Source organism: Zonotrichia leucophrys, chromosome 19 (assembly GCF_028769735.1).
Source record: "Zonotrichia leucophrys gambelii isolate GWCS_2022_RI chromosome 19, RI_Zleu_2.0, whole genome shotgun sequence".
Taxonomy (NCBI): Eukaryota; Metazoa; Chordata; class Aves; order Passeriformes; family Passerellidae; genus Zonotrichia; species Zonotrichia leucophrys.
In genome coordinates, this window is record NC_088188.1 from 10416210 (window position 1) to 10432148 (window position 15939).

General features: G+C 53.3%; 1 protein-coding gene across 1 annotated transcript in view; it reads right to left on the reverse strand.

The window, feature by feature from the left end:
* Positions 1-3591: 3591 nt before the first annotated feature.
* Positions 3592-15939, reverse strand: part of HEATR6 (HEAT repeat containing 6) — a 17769-nt gene continuing 5421 nt past the window's right edge. Inside the window, exons 9-20 of the mRNA XM_064729427.1 lie at positions 14892-15069; positions 14413-14619; positions 13686-13785; positions 13177-13514; positions 12134-12256; positions 11545-11631; positions 10667-10801; positions 8558-8680; positions 7417-7541; positions 6410-6506; positions 5826-6030; positions 3592-4574 (exon numbers count right to left, since the gene is read on the reverse strand). Coding sequence (XP_064585497.1) covers positions 4024-4574; positions 5826-6030; positions 6410-6506; positions 7417-7541; positions 8558-8680; positions 10667-10801; positions 11545-11631; positions 12134-12256; positions 13177-13514; positions 13686-13785; positions 14413-14619; positions 14892-15069 — 2269 coding nt within the window. The 3' untranslated portion in view covers positions 3592-4023. The remainder of the gene's footprint in view (positions 4575-5825; positions 6031-6409; positions 6507-7416; positions 7542-8557; positions 8681-10666; positions 10802-11544; positions 11632-12133; positions 12257-13176; positions 13515-13685; positions 13786-14412; positions 14620-14891; positions 15070-15939) is intronic.

Consider the following 15939-nt stretch of genomic DNA (forward strand, 5'->3'; position numbering starts at 1 on the left):
CAAAGCCGCCTTTGTGCTCGGGATGGGTCCCCTGGCATGGGTGGCACACACAGGGGCAATGCTGCTGGTAAAAGCATCAGCCCAGCGGTGAGGGGACTCACCCAAGCCATGAGGGGCCTGACCCAAGCCATGGTGATGTTTCAGTGCTGAGCTTTGGGTGCCCCCCAAAATATTTACCCAGCCCAAGCCCGGCTCCCAGGGGCAGCAGGAACAGGGGTGGTTGTTGGATCACCCAGCCCATCACAGCTCTCTGCACGTGGGCCAGCGCTCGAGCAAGATGTGGCAAGCCTCCCACCCGGCCAGCCCGGCTTTATGAGCAAATTTCGAGTTCCACAGAGCTTTCCCTCCCATTCCAGCACAAACGTTTTTCCTGCTGCTCCAGGAGCAGGGACTGGGGATGGTGCCTGCCCAGGTTGTGCCCCCGTGGGAACCCCCCACCCTGCAGGTGCCACCGTGCCAGCGTGCCGAGCGTGCCCCTGCTCCACCGCTGGGCCATCAAGGAAATCTGCTGGACTGAAAAATACCAGCACGTCTAGACTGAAATACCAGTCTGGGCTCCCGGGGAGCCAGAGGACCCCCCCGGGGCAGCGTGGGCTCCCTTCTCCCGGGGCTGGCACAGCAAGGGATGACCCCAGGGACAATCCTGCTCCTGCAGAATCCCTGTCCCCATCCCCACTTGGCGCTGCGGTGCCCAGAGCCCCGTGGTGCCCACGGTTTTCTTCCACACTGCTCCCTCCCTGCCCACACCCTTCCTGCTGGGCTTTAGCCCCCGGGAAGAGCGCGGTGACAGCCAGGTGAGGCCACCGAGGGTCGGGCTGTGCCCACATCCCCTCGCTGTGCCCAAACCCCCTCGCTGTGCCCACATCCCCTCCCTCCGAGCTGCCGGCTCCATCCATCAGCGCGACCCCGGAGCCCGAGGGGGAGCGCCGGGAGGCTGCAGAAGGGAGAGAAGGAAAACAGACAGGATAAAAATCACCGGATTAGCGGGTCCCAGGGAGGGACGGCCTGCGAGAGGGCGCAGAGCCATTTTTTATGGCCCAGACAGCGGGCATGAACCGAGGATCAGCCTCTTCCCTTTGACCCCGCCACTGGAAGTCACCCCTGGCGCGGCACCCATCGCTCACGGGGCGCTGTCACTGACACCGCGGTCACAGCCCGGGGCCGAAGCCACCGGCAGGGAAAACGCCCCGTGAGTGCCGCGGGGAACGCGCCGTGCCCGGATCCCGCTCGGCACCGGGGCTGCCCGGGCTGGGACCCGCTGGTGCCACCCGGGTCCTGTCGGGGACCATCCCGCGACAGCACCCAGGGACAAGCAGGACCCGCCGAGGGGACACGGGCCAGCGGAGCCGCCGCTGCCGCGCCGTGCCCGGGGTCGTGGTGCCACCTCGTGGCCCGGGGATGCTCCCGGGGCCGCTCCCGGGGCACCGGACACGGCAGAGCCCGGGGATGCTCAGGGCGGAACAGGTGACGGTAAATCACTGCCTGTGCTCCCCGGGCATGGAGGCAGTTGGAGGGAAGCGGAAAATGAATTAAAAATAAAATAAATTAAAAATAAAACTACCAATTCAATAGCTGCGGTGTTTACCAGCCCGCGGGGACGCTGTGAGTGCCCCGCTGTGGTTGCTCCGTGCTGCGTGTCCCCGGGGCAGAGCCCACCATTGCAGGTGTCCCTTGGGCAGAGCCCACCATTGCAGGTGCCCCCAGGGCAGAGCCCATCACCACAGGTGTCCCCAGGGCAGAGCCCATCACCACAGGTGTCCCCGGGGCAGAGCCCACCACCGCAGGTGTCCCCAGGGCAGAGCCCACCATTGCAGGTGCCCCCAGGGCAGAGCCCCATGCAGTGCCCCGGCAACCATCACCACAGGTGTCCCCAGGGCAGAGCCCACCATTGCAGGTGTCCCCAGGGCAGAGCCCATCACCACAGGTGCCCCCAGGGCACAGCCGCCACCGCGGGTGTCCCCAGGGGCTGCAGGTGGGTGACGAGCCCAGGGCTCGGTGCAGGAGCCACCCCCGGGCACTAAAGCAAAGCAAAGCCCTTTTGTTTTCCCCAGCCGCTGACCCCGGGAAGAACGGGCGGATTGTCTTTCAAACGGAGCCGATGTGGAGCTGAGTGTCCCTTGCCACCTTGGCTATAAATCATCCTGCATGTGATAAGGTAATTACCTTCTCCTTGGAACTATTCATAGGAAAACCTATAAAGGGCCTGCCTTGTAAACACAACAATAAAGAGGCAGCACAATAAAACCTTGGCCAGGGTGGGGAAGGTGCTGCCTCTCCCCAGCCCCCAGCACCCCACGCCCCACCAGGACGGAGGATGGGGCTGGGGGCTGCCCTGTGGCTCCCATGGGCAGTGAGGGTGGCACAGGGCACAGCAGGGCACACCCCTCTGTCCCCAGAGGGCTGGCAAAGGGGATGCCCTATTGGGAATGACAGCAGCTCCCATCCGCTTCCTGGGGCGCACAAAAACAGGGATAACACAGATTTCTCTGTTAGAGAACAGCCTGACGTTGGATGGGGCTGCTGGAGCACACTCAGCTCAGGTACACCCTGCTCCCAAGTGCCACAGCTGCCCCAGCATTCCAGCTGGCACAGGATGGAGGCAGCTCCAGGGATGTCAGCAACTTTGGGACAGAAATCCTGGCAAAGTTGTGCTTGTTTTCAGTGGCTATGGGACAGATTTCTCCCCATGGCTGTGCAGAAACACAGCCTTGGTTTGGGTGTGGGAGCTCAAAGGTGGGATCAGCTGCAGCAGGCAGAGAGGAAAGGAGCAAGGGAAGCTGAAGTGCAAATGTGTCACAGAGCCAGGACAGCCCAGCAGGGATGCTCAGCTCTGCCTCCATCCTAGGGCTTCCAGCCTGACCACACCAGCAGCAGAACTCATCCCTGGCAGAGAACTGGCTCCATCCATCCATCCATCCATCCATCCATCCATCCATCCATCCATCCATCCATCCATCCATCCATCCATCCCCTGGAAAAAGCTCCCTTGCCCCAGGAAGTTTTGGATCCTCTCAGCCCTTGAGGCCTGCTGAAACCAGCAGCAAAGGTGGAAGAACAAAGCAGATGAATTTTGTATCCCCCAGAGGTTTTACGACAGGCAGGGCTTGCCCTGAGCTCTGTTCAAACATCCAGCCCAGGGTTAGGACAGCAGGCATTAACTCTGAGAGCCCCAGAGCCCTGCTCATTCCTGGAGCTGCTGATTTGTCCCCAGCAACATCAGAGAGCTCAGCACTCCCCTGGCTATCAGCAGAGTAAGCACAGAGCAAACACAGAGTAAGTAACACCAGCAGAAAGGAATGGAAGGGGACAGAACTCCAGAACCACAAACAAATCCGTGTGCTGTTAGAACACCACTGCATCTCCCACAGAGGTGCTTGGAGAGCCAAAATTCCAGCCTTGGGGAACCTACTCTGAATTTTCTGGCTTAGGCAGCACAGTGCCATCCACCTGGAAAGAAGGAATTGTGATTTTTTAGGAAGACAGGATGAGTGGAGGCAGCAGGGAGGCTCAGGCCAGGTGTACAGCACTGGGAACACAGACAGCTAAAGGCAAAGGCTGTTTGCTCTAAGCTATTCTTCAAATATTGGCATATTTGGGTTTATTGCAGGAACACAAGAGTGACAACATTTGCAGTGCTCTGAAAAACAAAATTCTTCCAGCCCCCTGCTTTACAAACACGACTCTGGATCCTGCAGCAATAGGAAGAAAATGCTTTGAGATAAGCTGAGGGAACAGGCAGCTTTATAAAACACACAGAGGAGGAAAAGGCGTTTGTTTTCCAAGCAGAGATGCTGTGACAGCAAAGTGCACAAACCAGCCCCAGGGAGGGCAGAGTTCCCCAAACACAACAATAAAAAATAGTAATAATATAAAAAAGAAGTCCTAGAGGCATTATTAATAAAGTCTGGAACAAAATACTTAATATCAGCAGCAGGAAACTTTTCCTCTGGATGTCCTGTGCAAGGGAACACAGCTTTGTGCTCCCTGTGGAACATTTGGTCACTGGGGTGGGTTCCATCTCCCTCAAGCTTCTGCCAGCTCGGTGGCACTGGTGTGGTGTGTCAGGACATCCTCGAGGAACAGGGACACCCTGAGCCTGGCCTTGCCCTGCAGCTCTCTCTCCACGGCACTGAGGTGCTCGATGGCTCCCTGCAGTGCCCTCTCCCTGTGCCCCAGGTCAGTGTGTGCCCCCGAGTCACCCTCGTGGCCCGGGGAGCTCAGGTACTGCAGCACGTAGGGCCGGATGGCGTGGCCGTGCTCCCGCAGGCTGCTGCCCAGCAGGGGCAGGTCCGAGCTCCTGGCCAGCTGCAGCAGGTGCAGCAGGGCCTGGCACAGCTGGCTCCGCAGGCTGGAGCTGTACTTGAACTCCAGGAAGTCCTCGGTGTCCTCGCTCCTCTGCAGGGCCTCCACCAGGGCGCTCCAGATGTGGCAGAACTGCTCGGGGGAGCCGTAGCACTCCCTCCTGCTGGGGATGGACAGAGCCATGGCCGACTTGATCCGCACTTTGAAGTTCTTGCAGGACTTGACTACGGAGGAAAGGACACTGAAAGCTTGCGTGGCCCAAGGAGCCTCTCCTGAAAAAAAAGCCAAAAAACTCCCTTTTTTAATCAGCCAAAATATGCAAAACTATAAACGTCTCCTGAATATTTAATTGGCTGACATTTATTGAATTTACTGTGGTTTAAATGAGAGAACCAAGGGTTATGAAATGAAATATTAGTTAAAACAGTTAATCTCCTGAAGTTTTACAAGAGGACATTTGGCATTTATTCACACCTATAATCCCACCCTCACACTGTTTCCTGACATGACAGACCCAGCTGAACACAGCAGTTACCCCTGCCCTGGCACTGAAGGAGCTGAGTCTGTTCCACTGGGCAGAGCCCTGACAGCAAACTCAGGTCCCTTGGCTTCCCCCCTCCTTCTCCAGCCCAGGGGCAGCAGAGATGAGGATGTGCTCAGCCCCACAAGAGCACAGATGAGGATGTGCTCAGCCCCACAAGTGCAGACATGAGGATGTGCTCAGGCCAAGTGCAGACATGAGGATGTGCTCAGCCCCAAGAGCAGAGATGAGGATGTGCTCAGCCCCACAAGAGCAGGGACGAGGATGTGCTCAGCCCCACAAGAGCAGGGATGAGGATGTGCTCAGCCCCACAAGAGCAGAGGTGAGGATGTGCTCAGCCCCACAAGAGCAGAGATGAGGATGTGCTCAGCCCCAAGAGCACAGATGAGGATGTGCTCAGCCCCACAAGAGCACAGATGAGGATGTGCTCAGCCCCCAAAAGCAGAGGTGAGGATGTGCTCAGCCCCACAAGAGCAGGGATGAGGATGTGCTCAGCCCCACAAGTGCAGACATGAGGATGTGCTCAGCCCCACAAGAGCAGGGATGAGGATGTGCTCAGCCCCAAGTGCAGACATGAGGATGTGCTCAGCCCCACAAGAGCAGAGATGAGGATGTGCTCAGCCCCACAAGTGCAGACATGAGGATGTGCTCAGCCCCACAAGAGCAGACATGAGGATGTGCTCAGCCCCACAAGAGCACAGATGAGGATGTGCTCAGCCCCACAAGTGCAGACATGAGGATGTGCTCAGCCCCACAAGTGCAGACATGAGGATGTGCTCAGCCCCACAAGAGCAGGGATGAGGATGTGCTCAGCCCCACAAGTGCAGACATGAGGATGTGCTCAGCCCCACAAGAGCACAGATGAGGATGTGCTCAGCCCCACAAGAGCACAGATGAGGATGTGCTCAGCCCCACAAGAGCACAGATGAGGATGTGCTCAGCCCCAGGAGCACAGCAGCCCGGGCAGGGGACAGGCTCTCACCCAGAGGCAGGGCAGGGTTCCTGAAGACGTTGCCCAGCGCGTAGCAGGCGTTCCAGCGCACCTTCATGGTGGCCTCGCTGCCCACCGTGGCAATCAGGGCCTGCAGGGACTCCTCGATGGCCTCCCTGAACCTGGGGTTGGCCACGTGGCAGGGCTGCAGGAAATGCAGCACGTTCCCCAGGGCACGCACAGCGTTGCTCTTCACCTGCAACACACAAAAACCCCTCTGGTTTTCACAAGGTTTGGTTTGAATCCTGCTGTGAAATCATCTCAGAGCCAGCAAGGAGCACAGCTGGAATCACACTGGGTCTTCCTAAAGATCTTCTGCCACCAGAAAGATCATTCTCTGCAAAGGGCCACAAACCAAACCAAAACCCCTGCACTGTGGAGAAGCCCAGTCAAATTCCCTGCAACTCAAACAACACAGGAACCCTGAACACCAGCCCTAGGGGAGGGTCTGAGCTGCAGCTCCCCTCAAACACTGGGGCAAAGAGACATAAAATAATTGGTGCCTTTTTCCTGTTCTGTTTTTAATGCAGGGGTTAATTAACTCCACCAAGCCCACCCTGTTCCCCCAGCCTTACCTTGTCTCTGTCCTTGGATGCCTCTGTGGCAGAGCGCAGCAATTTCAGCAGCAGGACATCAGAGAGCTCCTCCTGGAAGCTTTGGCCCATGGTTTCCCTGGCAGGAGAAATCCCTCTGTGAACACCCAGCTGGGCTGCTCCATCCCCACATCACAGATGTGATACCCCCCTTTATAAAGGCCCATGAACAACCTTCACTCTTCAGAGGGCTAATATGTAAGGCAGACCTTTCTGCATGTGACCACTATGTTTATTAATTTAAAACCAAACTATCAATGCAAGAAAGCTGGTTAGCAATGGTTAAATCTGTAATAAAAAACAGAGGGCAAGGAATGGCTCTCAGGGGCAATTCTGCAGCAGGAATATATGATAACTATTTTCCTGTTAAAAATGTAACAGTAGGTTGGGCTTCCCTCAATCTCTGGCTTGATGAAGGGTTAAATATTGATTAATTTTACTTGTGTTATGTTGGAAGTAAAGGAACCATGTAATTACACCAAGCAACACACAAGAAATGGAAAACTGAAAAGTGAAAAGTTTTAAAGAGTGTCTCCTTAGAGTGACAAGGGGGAATGGATTCAAAATGAGTAGGTTTAGATCAGATATTAGATAATAAGTGATCCCTGTGAGGGTGCCCAGAGCAGCTGTGGCTGCCCCATCCCTGGAAATGTCCAGGGCCAGGCTGGACAGGGCTTGGAGCAAGCTGAGATAGTGGAAGGTGTGAGTACAGGATGCTCAGCATCCCACACTGGCAGACACACAGGCAGAGGGTGGTTAAAGAGAAGGATCCAAGCCAAATTTCAGGGGTTTTTTGATGTTAAGGATCATTTTGGTTGGAAAAGCCCTCCCAGAGCATCCTGTCCAAGCTGTGCCTGATGCCCACCCTGTCCCCAGCCCTGAGTGCCACCTGCAGGGATGGGCACTCCAAGCCCCCCTGGGCAGCCCCCCAGTGCCTGAGCCCCCTTTCCACAGACAATGTGCCCACACAGGGCAGGGGTGCCACGTACATGTTGATGATCAGGGTGTCTGTCAGGTTGCCCAGGGACCAGGCTGCCTTGGCACGGACGTTGGGAGATTTGTCATGGAGGGAGTTCAGGATGGCATTTGCTGTGTCTGCCACAAACATCACATCCTGTAAAGCAAGAAGTCACACAGCTCTCAAAACACAGGTGATTCTCTTAGTAACACACTCTGCTTTTTCCAGGAAAAAGGAGAGAGAGACCAGCTCTGCTCATTTACTCTTCCAGGTGACACCTAATGAGCTCATGGTGCTGCCTGCAGCTTTGACTGACCTTTAATTAACAGCCCAAGCCTGAATGCTGACCAAGTCCACCACTCTTGGGTAGCTGCTGCTGAAAAGCTTCTATGGATTATTTAATTCCATTGGTGATTCAGTTACTTTGGATTTTAACATAATTACATGGACTGCCAACCTTAGACCCATCAAATCCCACTCTTTAGTAACTGCTTCTCCAGACTCCCTGTTGAGCTGCCTGCCTAATCTTCTCTTCTATGGCACATTACACGTGCCTATGGTAAAGGATTTTCTTTCAAAATATTTTGGAATTAAACTCCAAAGTCAGCCACTGCATATTTTTTTTATTAAAATCATTCACTTAAAGGTTACATTGTAAAAACTAATCTTCCGGCTCAGCCAAGCTAAGATGATACTTTGTAGAAAAAAATATCCTTTATTTTTCCCTCCAAATAAGCTTTATTTCTTAGTTTTAAGCAAAACTGAAGGCTTCCCATTAAGAACTTGTTAGAACCATAGAATCCTGGAGGCTGGAAAAGATCTCAAGGATTGAGTCCAACACCAAACAGCCCAGAGCACTGCAGAGCTGTTCCCTTCACCCCAGCTCCCCCTCACCTCTTGCAGCTCCCCTGTGCCAACCCACCCACCCAGCTCCCACCCCTGAGAGCCTGGGAGGATCCTGACCCCTCTCCTTTCCCTCCCTCTTCTGCTCCACCTCCCTTAAAGCTGCACTGATTCTGCTCTCAAAGGAAGAGCAGGCCTGGAGCCAGTAAGGAGAACTATAAATACACTACAGGCTGAAAGCAAAGCGAATTAACTGCAAACAAACCCATGTCCCACATCTTGTGGCTCATCAGAGAGTGGCTCAGAAGAAGGGATGGGCTGGCTCTGACCTGCCTGAGGCACGGGAAGAGGATGTACACTCCCAGGGCACGGGCAGCAGCAGCTTTCACCAGGGGGTTCTCACTGTGGTTCAGGCCCAGCAGCAAAGTGACACACAGGATCTGCTGGTCACCCTGCAAGAGGAGAAAGGTGACACACAGGAGCTCTGTCACCCTGCAAGAGGAACAGCAAAGTGACACACAGGATCTGCTGGTCACCCTGCAAGAGGAGCAGCAAGGCCAAGGTGACACACAGGATCTCTGCCACCCTGCAAGGTGGCACACAGGGTCTGTGTCACCCTGCAAGGTGGCACACAGGATCTCTGTCACCCTGCAAGGTGGCACACAGGGTCTCTGCCACCCTGCAAGGTGGCACACAGGATCTCTGTCACCCTGCAAGGTGGCACACAGGGTCTCTGTCACTCTGCAAGGTGGCACACAGGGTCTCTGTCACCCTGCAAGGTGGCACACAGGGTCTCTGTCACCCTGCAAGGTGGCACACAGGGTCTCTGTCACCCTGCAAGGTGGCACACAGGGTCTGTGTCAGCCTGCAAGGTGGCACACAGGGTCTCTGTCACCCTGCAAGGTGGCACACAGGGTCTCTGTCACCCTGCAAGGTGGCACACAGGATCTCTGTCACCCTGCAAGGTGGCACACAGGGTCTCTGTCACCCTGCAAGGTGGCACACAGGATCTGTGTCACCCTGCAGGTGCACACAGGATCTCTGTCACCCTGCAAGGTGGCACACAGGGTCTCTGCCACCCTGCAAGGTGGCACACAGGGTCTCTGTCACCCTGCAAGGTGACACACAGGATCTCTGCCACCCTGCAAGGTGGCACACAGGGTCTCTGTCACCCTGCAAGGTGGCACACAGGATCTCTGTCACCCTGCAAGGTGACACACAGGATCTCTGCCACCCTGCAAGGTGGCACACAGGGTCTCTGTCACCCTGCAAGGTGGCACACAGGGTCTCTGTCACCCTGCAAGGTGGCACACAGGATCTCTGTCACCCTGCAAGGTGGCACACAGGGTCTCTGCCACCCTGCAAGGTGGCACACAGGATCTCTGTCACCCTGCAAGGTGGCACACAGGGTCTCTGTCACCCTGCAAGAGGAGCAGCAGTGGCAGAGGGGAGCTGAGGGAGCTCTGTCCCACACGGACACACAAATTCTCTCCAACTCCCTGTGTCTGCAGGAGCCTCCACTCAGAGCATGCTCTGGGTAAAGTGGATTGAGCAGTGATTCCAGGAAACAGGATTGCCTCCAGCACGCAGATCTCTGCTGTTGGGTGAGAGCAAGAAGGAAATCAGAGTCCTGCTCTCATCCCCAGCTGCAGGAATGGCCCATCAGAGCTAACTCAGAGGATGGGCTGCCCCTGCCTCCCCTCCCTGTGTGCCCCTGGTTAACCAGGACAGGGTGAGCTCAGCTGGCCAGGTTGTCAGCTCACCAGCCCATGACAGAAGGTCACAGTGGGCACTGGCTTGACCCCACTTGGCCACAGGGACAGGAGAGGGAATGGGATCAAAGTACAGGGGGGTGAAGTACACTCTGTACTTGGAGAATTCCAGAGATACTGCTGGAGCAGCAATTCCTGGGCAAATGAGATCTGGCAGAGCACTCTCCAGCAAGGGCACAGTGACACAGAAGGAGCTGCACAATGCAGGGGGGATCCACTGCCAAGGCTTTCATGTTTAAAAGCATATTTCATGTTGCAAAGGGAAAAAAGCACACATGCAAATGGGTGCACAACATCAGGCCCTGGCTATTGGCTCAGCTAGCTCTTCAAAGGATTAATCAGCAGAATAACAATCCCTCAGCTCTCCCTCATGCCACAAAATCCCTGTCCTCCATCTCCTGTGCATCACTGCCAAGGCTGGGTGTTCATGGCAGGGCCAAACAGCTGCTGTGACCCACAGTTAATTGTTCTGACAGGCTGATTACTCCCAACACTGCCCTTTCCAGCCTCCAACAGTCACAACGTTCAGAAAGAAAAATAAAAATTGGGGAAAGTTTCTTTACTTTCTCCTGGCAAGTTTTCAAAGGCTTTACACTACTGTAACCTGGTGGACAAGGACAAAGCCTCAAAGGTGAAAGCACCACATGCAAAGGTGAGTTCTCCTACCTGCAGGAGGCTGAAAGCCTCTGGTAAGATAGAGGACAGGGCATCACAGGCACTTGTCTGGAGAGTGGCATGGGGGGAGTTCTGCAGGGTGCCAGGCAAGGGCCCGTTCAACATCATTGTCCAGAAGGTCACAACCTGCAGGAGAAGCAGCCAGGTTTATCTTCTAAACTCAGCAATCAAGCCTCACTTCTTGTCTGAAAGATGATCATCATATGCTGAAATTTACACTGCTTTAAATAGAGTTGCAATCCCACTCCTGAATCCACACAGCTGAGTGTTTTCATTTGCCTGACAATTTACATTCATAGCAAGTAACAGGAACCTGATGCTACTCAACACATTTCCTGTCTTGTAGGCTCAAAACTTAGCATGAGCCAAAGAAATTTTGAAGCTTGTCTCCTGCTCACAGAAGGAAGACTTAAACAGGCCCATATTATTCAACTTCTGCAAACTCAGCCAACAAACAGCTAATGAATTTCTCTAAATTCACTTATATTGTGGTTCTGGCCACTCTCTCTGTACTTGTGACCAGGCTGGCACTTTAACAACGCAAATTCACCAAAATTCTGGAAGTTTTATGCAGCACTAATGACACACACCAAATCAGTGCTGTTCTTCCAGCTCTGAGCTACAGCAAGAGTTGGGAAGAGGAGAGGCAAAGACACGGGGTTAACATCATGTAAAGAAATAAACCCCAAGACATCTGTCCAAGACAGGAACAAGTGCCAAGGAAGCACTGACTGCAGGAAGCCTGCAGACTGCCCATAGTGGCACCCACAGAGCTGCAGCCCAAGCCCCCTCCTGCCTCCCTGCAATTCTGTGTCTGTGTGTGTGCCAGGGCAGGCAAGGAGCTCAGGGAGGGGGAATCTCACACTCACCACGCTGACAGGCACCCTCTGCTCGGGGGCAGTGGGGGAGTCAGGCTTGTGCTGCTGCAGGACACCCGTGCCCAGCTCCTCCAGAAGCTGCAGAGAACAAAAAGCAAGGGGGTTTTCATCAGGGGTGACTCATGGAGCCACAGAACCTGCACCCACTCACCAGGGAACAAAAAGCAAAGGTTCAGTGCTGGTTTGGGCTGTGCTGACCCTGCTAGTACTGGAAATAGAGGAAAAGCCTTTCCTACATAAACTCTCCAGCAAGCACAGCATAACAAACCACTGCACAAAGAGGAAATCTTTGGGTCACAGAGCCCAGTCCCTGCCCCAGCTGATGCTCAGCCAGGGAAGCACCAGTGCTGTGGTCCTTGCACTTCCCAAGCTTCCTGGTGACTCAGCAGAGCAGCAAAATTCTGCTGAGACTTCAAGACTGGAAGCTGAGGGTGCATTTCTCAAAGTGTCAGGCTACTGCATTTCTGTATCACACTCACAGATGCTGTGAATATTCAGCACCACTCATCTGCATTTGCAAAGCACCCAGACAGATAAAACTGACTTGGTAACACAATGGTGACGTGTCTCCTGCTCCTACCTTGGCTCCGTGAAGCTGAATGGATGGATCCATTTCTTCCATGCATCTGCAAGCCACTTCTCCAAGTCCCAGGAAATAGCTCTGAGCCATAGGGAAATAACCTTTCACAAGAAGGGCCAGCACCTAAACACAGACAAAAGAAATTCCATTCAGCATTTCTTCCTTCTGTTTACCCAAAATAGCCCAACTACACACTGAAATGATGTTAATGGGCTAATCAGCCCTGGCACCATATACTGAGCTCTGATGTAACAGATACACCTTGCAGCACAACTTCTGGAATACCAGAGCTGATTAAAAGCCTCCCTGTTCCATTTTATTGTTCAAAGAAGAGCCACAGAAGCACGATCAGGTAGCAAGGCCATGAATTATTTAGTGTAAGTGAGGGCTCCTGTAGCCAAAAAAACTGAGAGCAAGACATTCTGTACCTCCTGTAACACTGCTGCTGCCTTCTGTGAAGCTGGATTTCACAAATATTTACTGTTCCAGAAAAAGAGTGAGACTTCTTGGGATGCATGTTACAAAATCTTACCCTTTGCTGTGGCTACATGAATTAAAACAAAGCCAAGCCTCAGCATCCACAGGTACTCCCTGAGTCACTCCATAGCTCCTTGCTGGCTGTTCTCTGACTGCAGGGCTCTTCCCCACCAAAACTTTCATTTGGATTCTCTATGGAGGAGTTTGCACGGGGAAGACAGTCTACCAGCACACACCCCCCAGATAATATTGAAAAAAATACAGAAGATAAAAATCCCAGGCAGATGAACCTGCTGCAGCAGGTTTGCAGTGAAGATAAAACTCCCAGGCAGATGAACTCACTGCAGCAGGTTTGCAGTGTAAAATCCCAGGCAGATGAACTCACTGCAGCAGGTTTGCAGTGGGACAGGCACGCTGTGACCATGGGACCAGAACGTTTCTCCTTGAGCCACAGCAGCTCAGCCCCACTGCAGCAGCAAGCAGTGAGAAATCTCCTGAGAGAGCAGGGAGCAAAGGGACCCCACGAGTGAGGGGGCAGTGGATGGAGGCAGGAGCTGCCCTCCCACCTGCAGGGCCTCCAGGCGCAGCGGGCACGGCTCGTAGACGCTGCCCAGGGAGGGGAAGCTGGCATCACTGTCAGAGCAGGAATCCTCCCGGGGCAGGACGACCAGGGACACGCACAGGGACAGCAGCCAGCAGGGCTCAGGGGGGGCACAGCCTGCAGGGCTCTCCCCTGCCCAGGGCACTGCCCTCCTCCACTGCTCGCGCCCAGGGGTGGCACTGCCGCTGCTGCCCAGCCCTGAGGAGCTGGGCTGCTGCAGGAGCAGCTGCACCTCTGGCAGAGGGGCCTGCACTGACACGATTGCCCCCAGCAGGGTGAGGCTGGAAACTCGAACGTTCACGTCTGCAAGAGACAATGGGGGGAGAAGAAAAAGCAAAAGAAGCTCCATTAGAACCTCACTGAAGGCACAGCATCCTCCCTCAGATAGATTATAACATATAACCATCCACTGCTGCTGCATTTTGAATCATGGAGCACAGAGGAGGGGAGGACTACAGCAGAGAGAATGCAAACCTTTGTGAGAGATGTAGGGCTTGATCTGGTTCCACACCCTGGTAAGCAGCCCGGGTTTCAATCTGCTGTAGGGCGCATTGGAAACCAAGTTTGCAAGGCACTGAAACAGAGAAAGGTGCTGGTTACAATGTCAGCCTGGCCTCCAACAGGTCTGCTTTTACATTTGTAATTTGGGTCACTCAGGAAGCTCATTATCTGAGGGCACTGAAAAAAGCCACCCCAATTATCTGCTATGTGAACACTGGATACAAACTTGGTTCCTAAGAACAAGGATTTAACTACTGTGAGGTGGCACAAAGACCAAGGAATTTTGATAGCCCATGGAAGGATTTGTCAATTTGGATTCCAGTTTTGAAGTCAATGTGAGTCTTCAGAATCATTTTATATGCTCATTCAGCTCCAAAAAGACTTTAAAAAATGTAGAAAAAAGAGAACTGTGCTGAAAAGAAACCCCCAGACTCTGGATGGAACTCTGAGGAACCTGGTCTAATGAAAGGTGTCCCTGCCCACAGCAGGGGATTGAAACAAGGTGATCTTAAGGTCCCTTCCAACCCAAACCATTCTGTAATTCCATGATTCTGTAGGATAACTCAGTGAACTCTTGTGAGATGACAAAGATCTGTCTGTCACCACCACCACCACCTCACACCTCACAGCAATTCTGTGCAATCTTTCTTCAGGATGTAATCTAGAGATCAGTGGGAGCACGTGGCACATCTGCAGGTACCTTGATTATCTGTGTGAGTGTCTGGGAGGAGGACTCTGCCACCAGGGCCAGCAGCAGGCAGCGGTGCAGCTCCCGGATGCTGGAGGCAATGGTGACAGAGAAGGGAGTAAAAGCTCTCTTGTGGTCATTGGCATCTTCAGCCACAGACAGGAACTGCTTAGAACCTTCCAGGAAGGCTGAGAGGACTTGAAGGGCACAGGCACGTGTCTGAAATGATAAAACATTTGAGATACCTTTTAGCACCTCCTTTGAGCAGATGGAGAATTTTAAAATACATTAAATCCTCTCTAGAAAGAGAAAATTCAACTCCAGCTATCTTTGTTCATAAGTTTAGGCAATACAGACCCAATCCTTTGTTTTCTTAGGCAACACTTCCTATTTGTTTCTTGGGCAGTAGCCAAATACTGAGGGCCAGAGAAGACAACTCCTAAGATTAAAGTGGGAAAACAGAACAATTTTTGTACTCAGAAGTGCCTCACCTTTGGAGAAGGGTCCTTCAGAGCAATAGTCATCAGGGACACAGACTGGGGGCTGCCAATACCAGGGGCATCAGGAACAAATGCTGACCAGTAGCCATACAGAACTCTCTTTTCTATTGACTTGATAGTGGAGAGGAAACAGGCCAGGGCCCCTTGGCGAACATTGGCTTGGTAAGACCTTAAACACAAACAAAAAGATTAATGAGAACAGCAGGGACAAGGGATGGGCTCCACCTCTTTCATGTGTATTAGTGGCTGGCTGTGAGAGGAAATCTTTTAGACCAAGAACAGGAAGAGGAAGAACGAATTTACTTCCAAACCAACACAAATTATTGCCTTCCAATTTTCTCATACCATCCCATAAATCAAAAGGAAAAGTGACTCCCTCAGCAGTTTTGCTGAAGAACAAAGGATGGTGTGGAAGGGTTCTGTGGATCCATGTGTTTATGTGCACAGCAATCACCTCCCTTTACTCTGTATGAACCCATGGCATTGTTCTGTGGATCCATGTGTTTATGGGCACAGCAATCACCTCCCTTTGCTCTGTATGAACCCATGGCACTGCTCTGTGTGTTTATGGGCACAGCATCACCTCCCTTTGCTCTGGATGAACCCATGGCACTGCTCTGTGTGTTTATGGGCACAGCATCACCTCCCTTTGCTCTGTATGAACCCATGGCACTGCTCTGTGTGTTTATGGGCACAGCATCACCTCCCTTTGCTCTGTATGAACCCATGGCACTGCTCTGTGTGTTTATAGCACAGCATCACCTCCCTTTGCTCTGTATGAACCCATGGCACTGCTCTGTGTGTCTATGGGCACAGCATCACCTCCCTTTGCTCTGTATGAACCCATGGCACTGCTCTGTGTGTCTATGGGCACAGCATCACCTCCCTTTGCTCTGTATGAACCCATGGCACTGCTCTGTGTGTTTATAGCACAGCAATCACCTCACTTTGCTCTGTATGAACCCATGGCATTGTTCTGTGGATCCATGTGTTTATGGGCACAGCATCACCTCCCTTTGCTCTGGATGAACCCATGGCA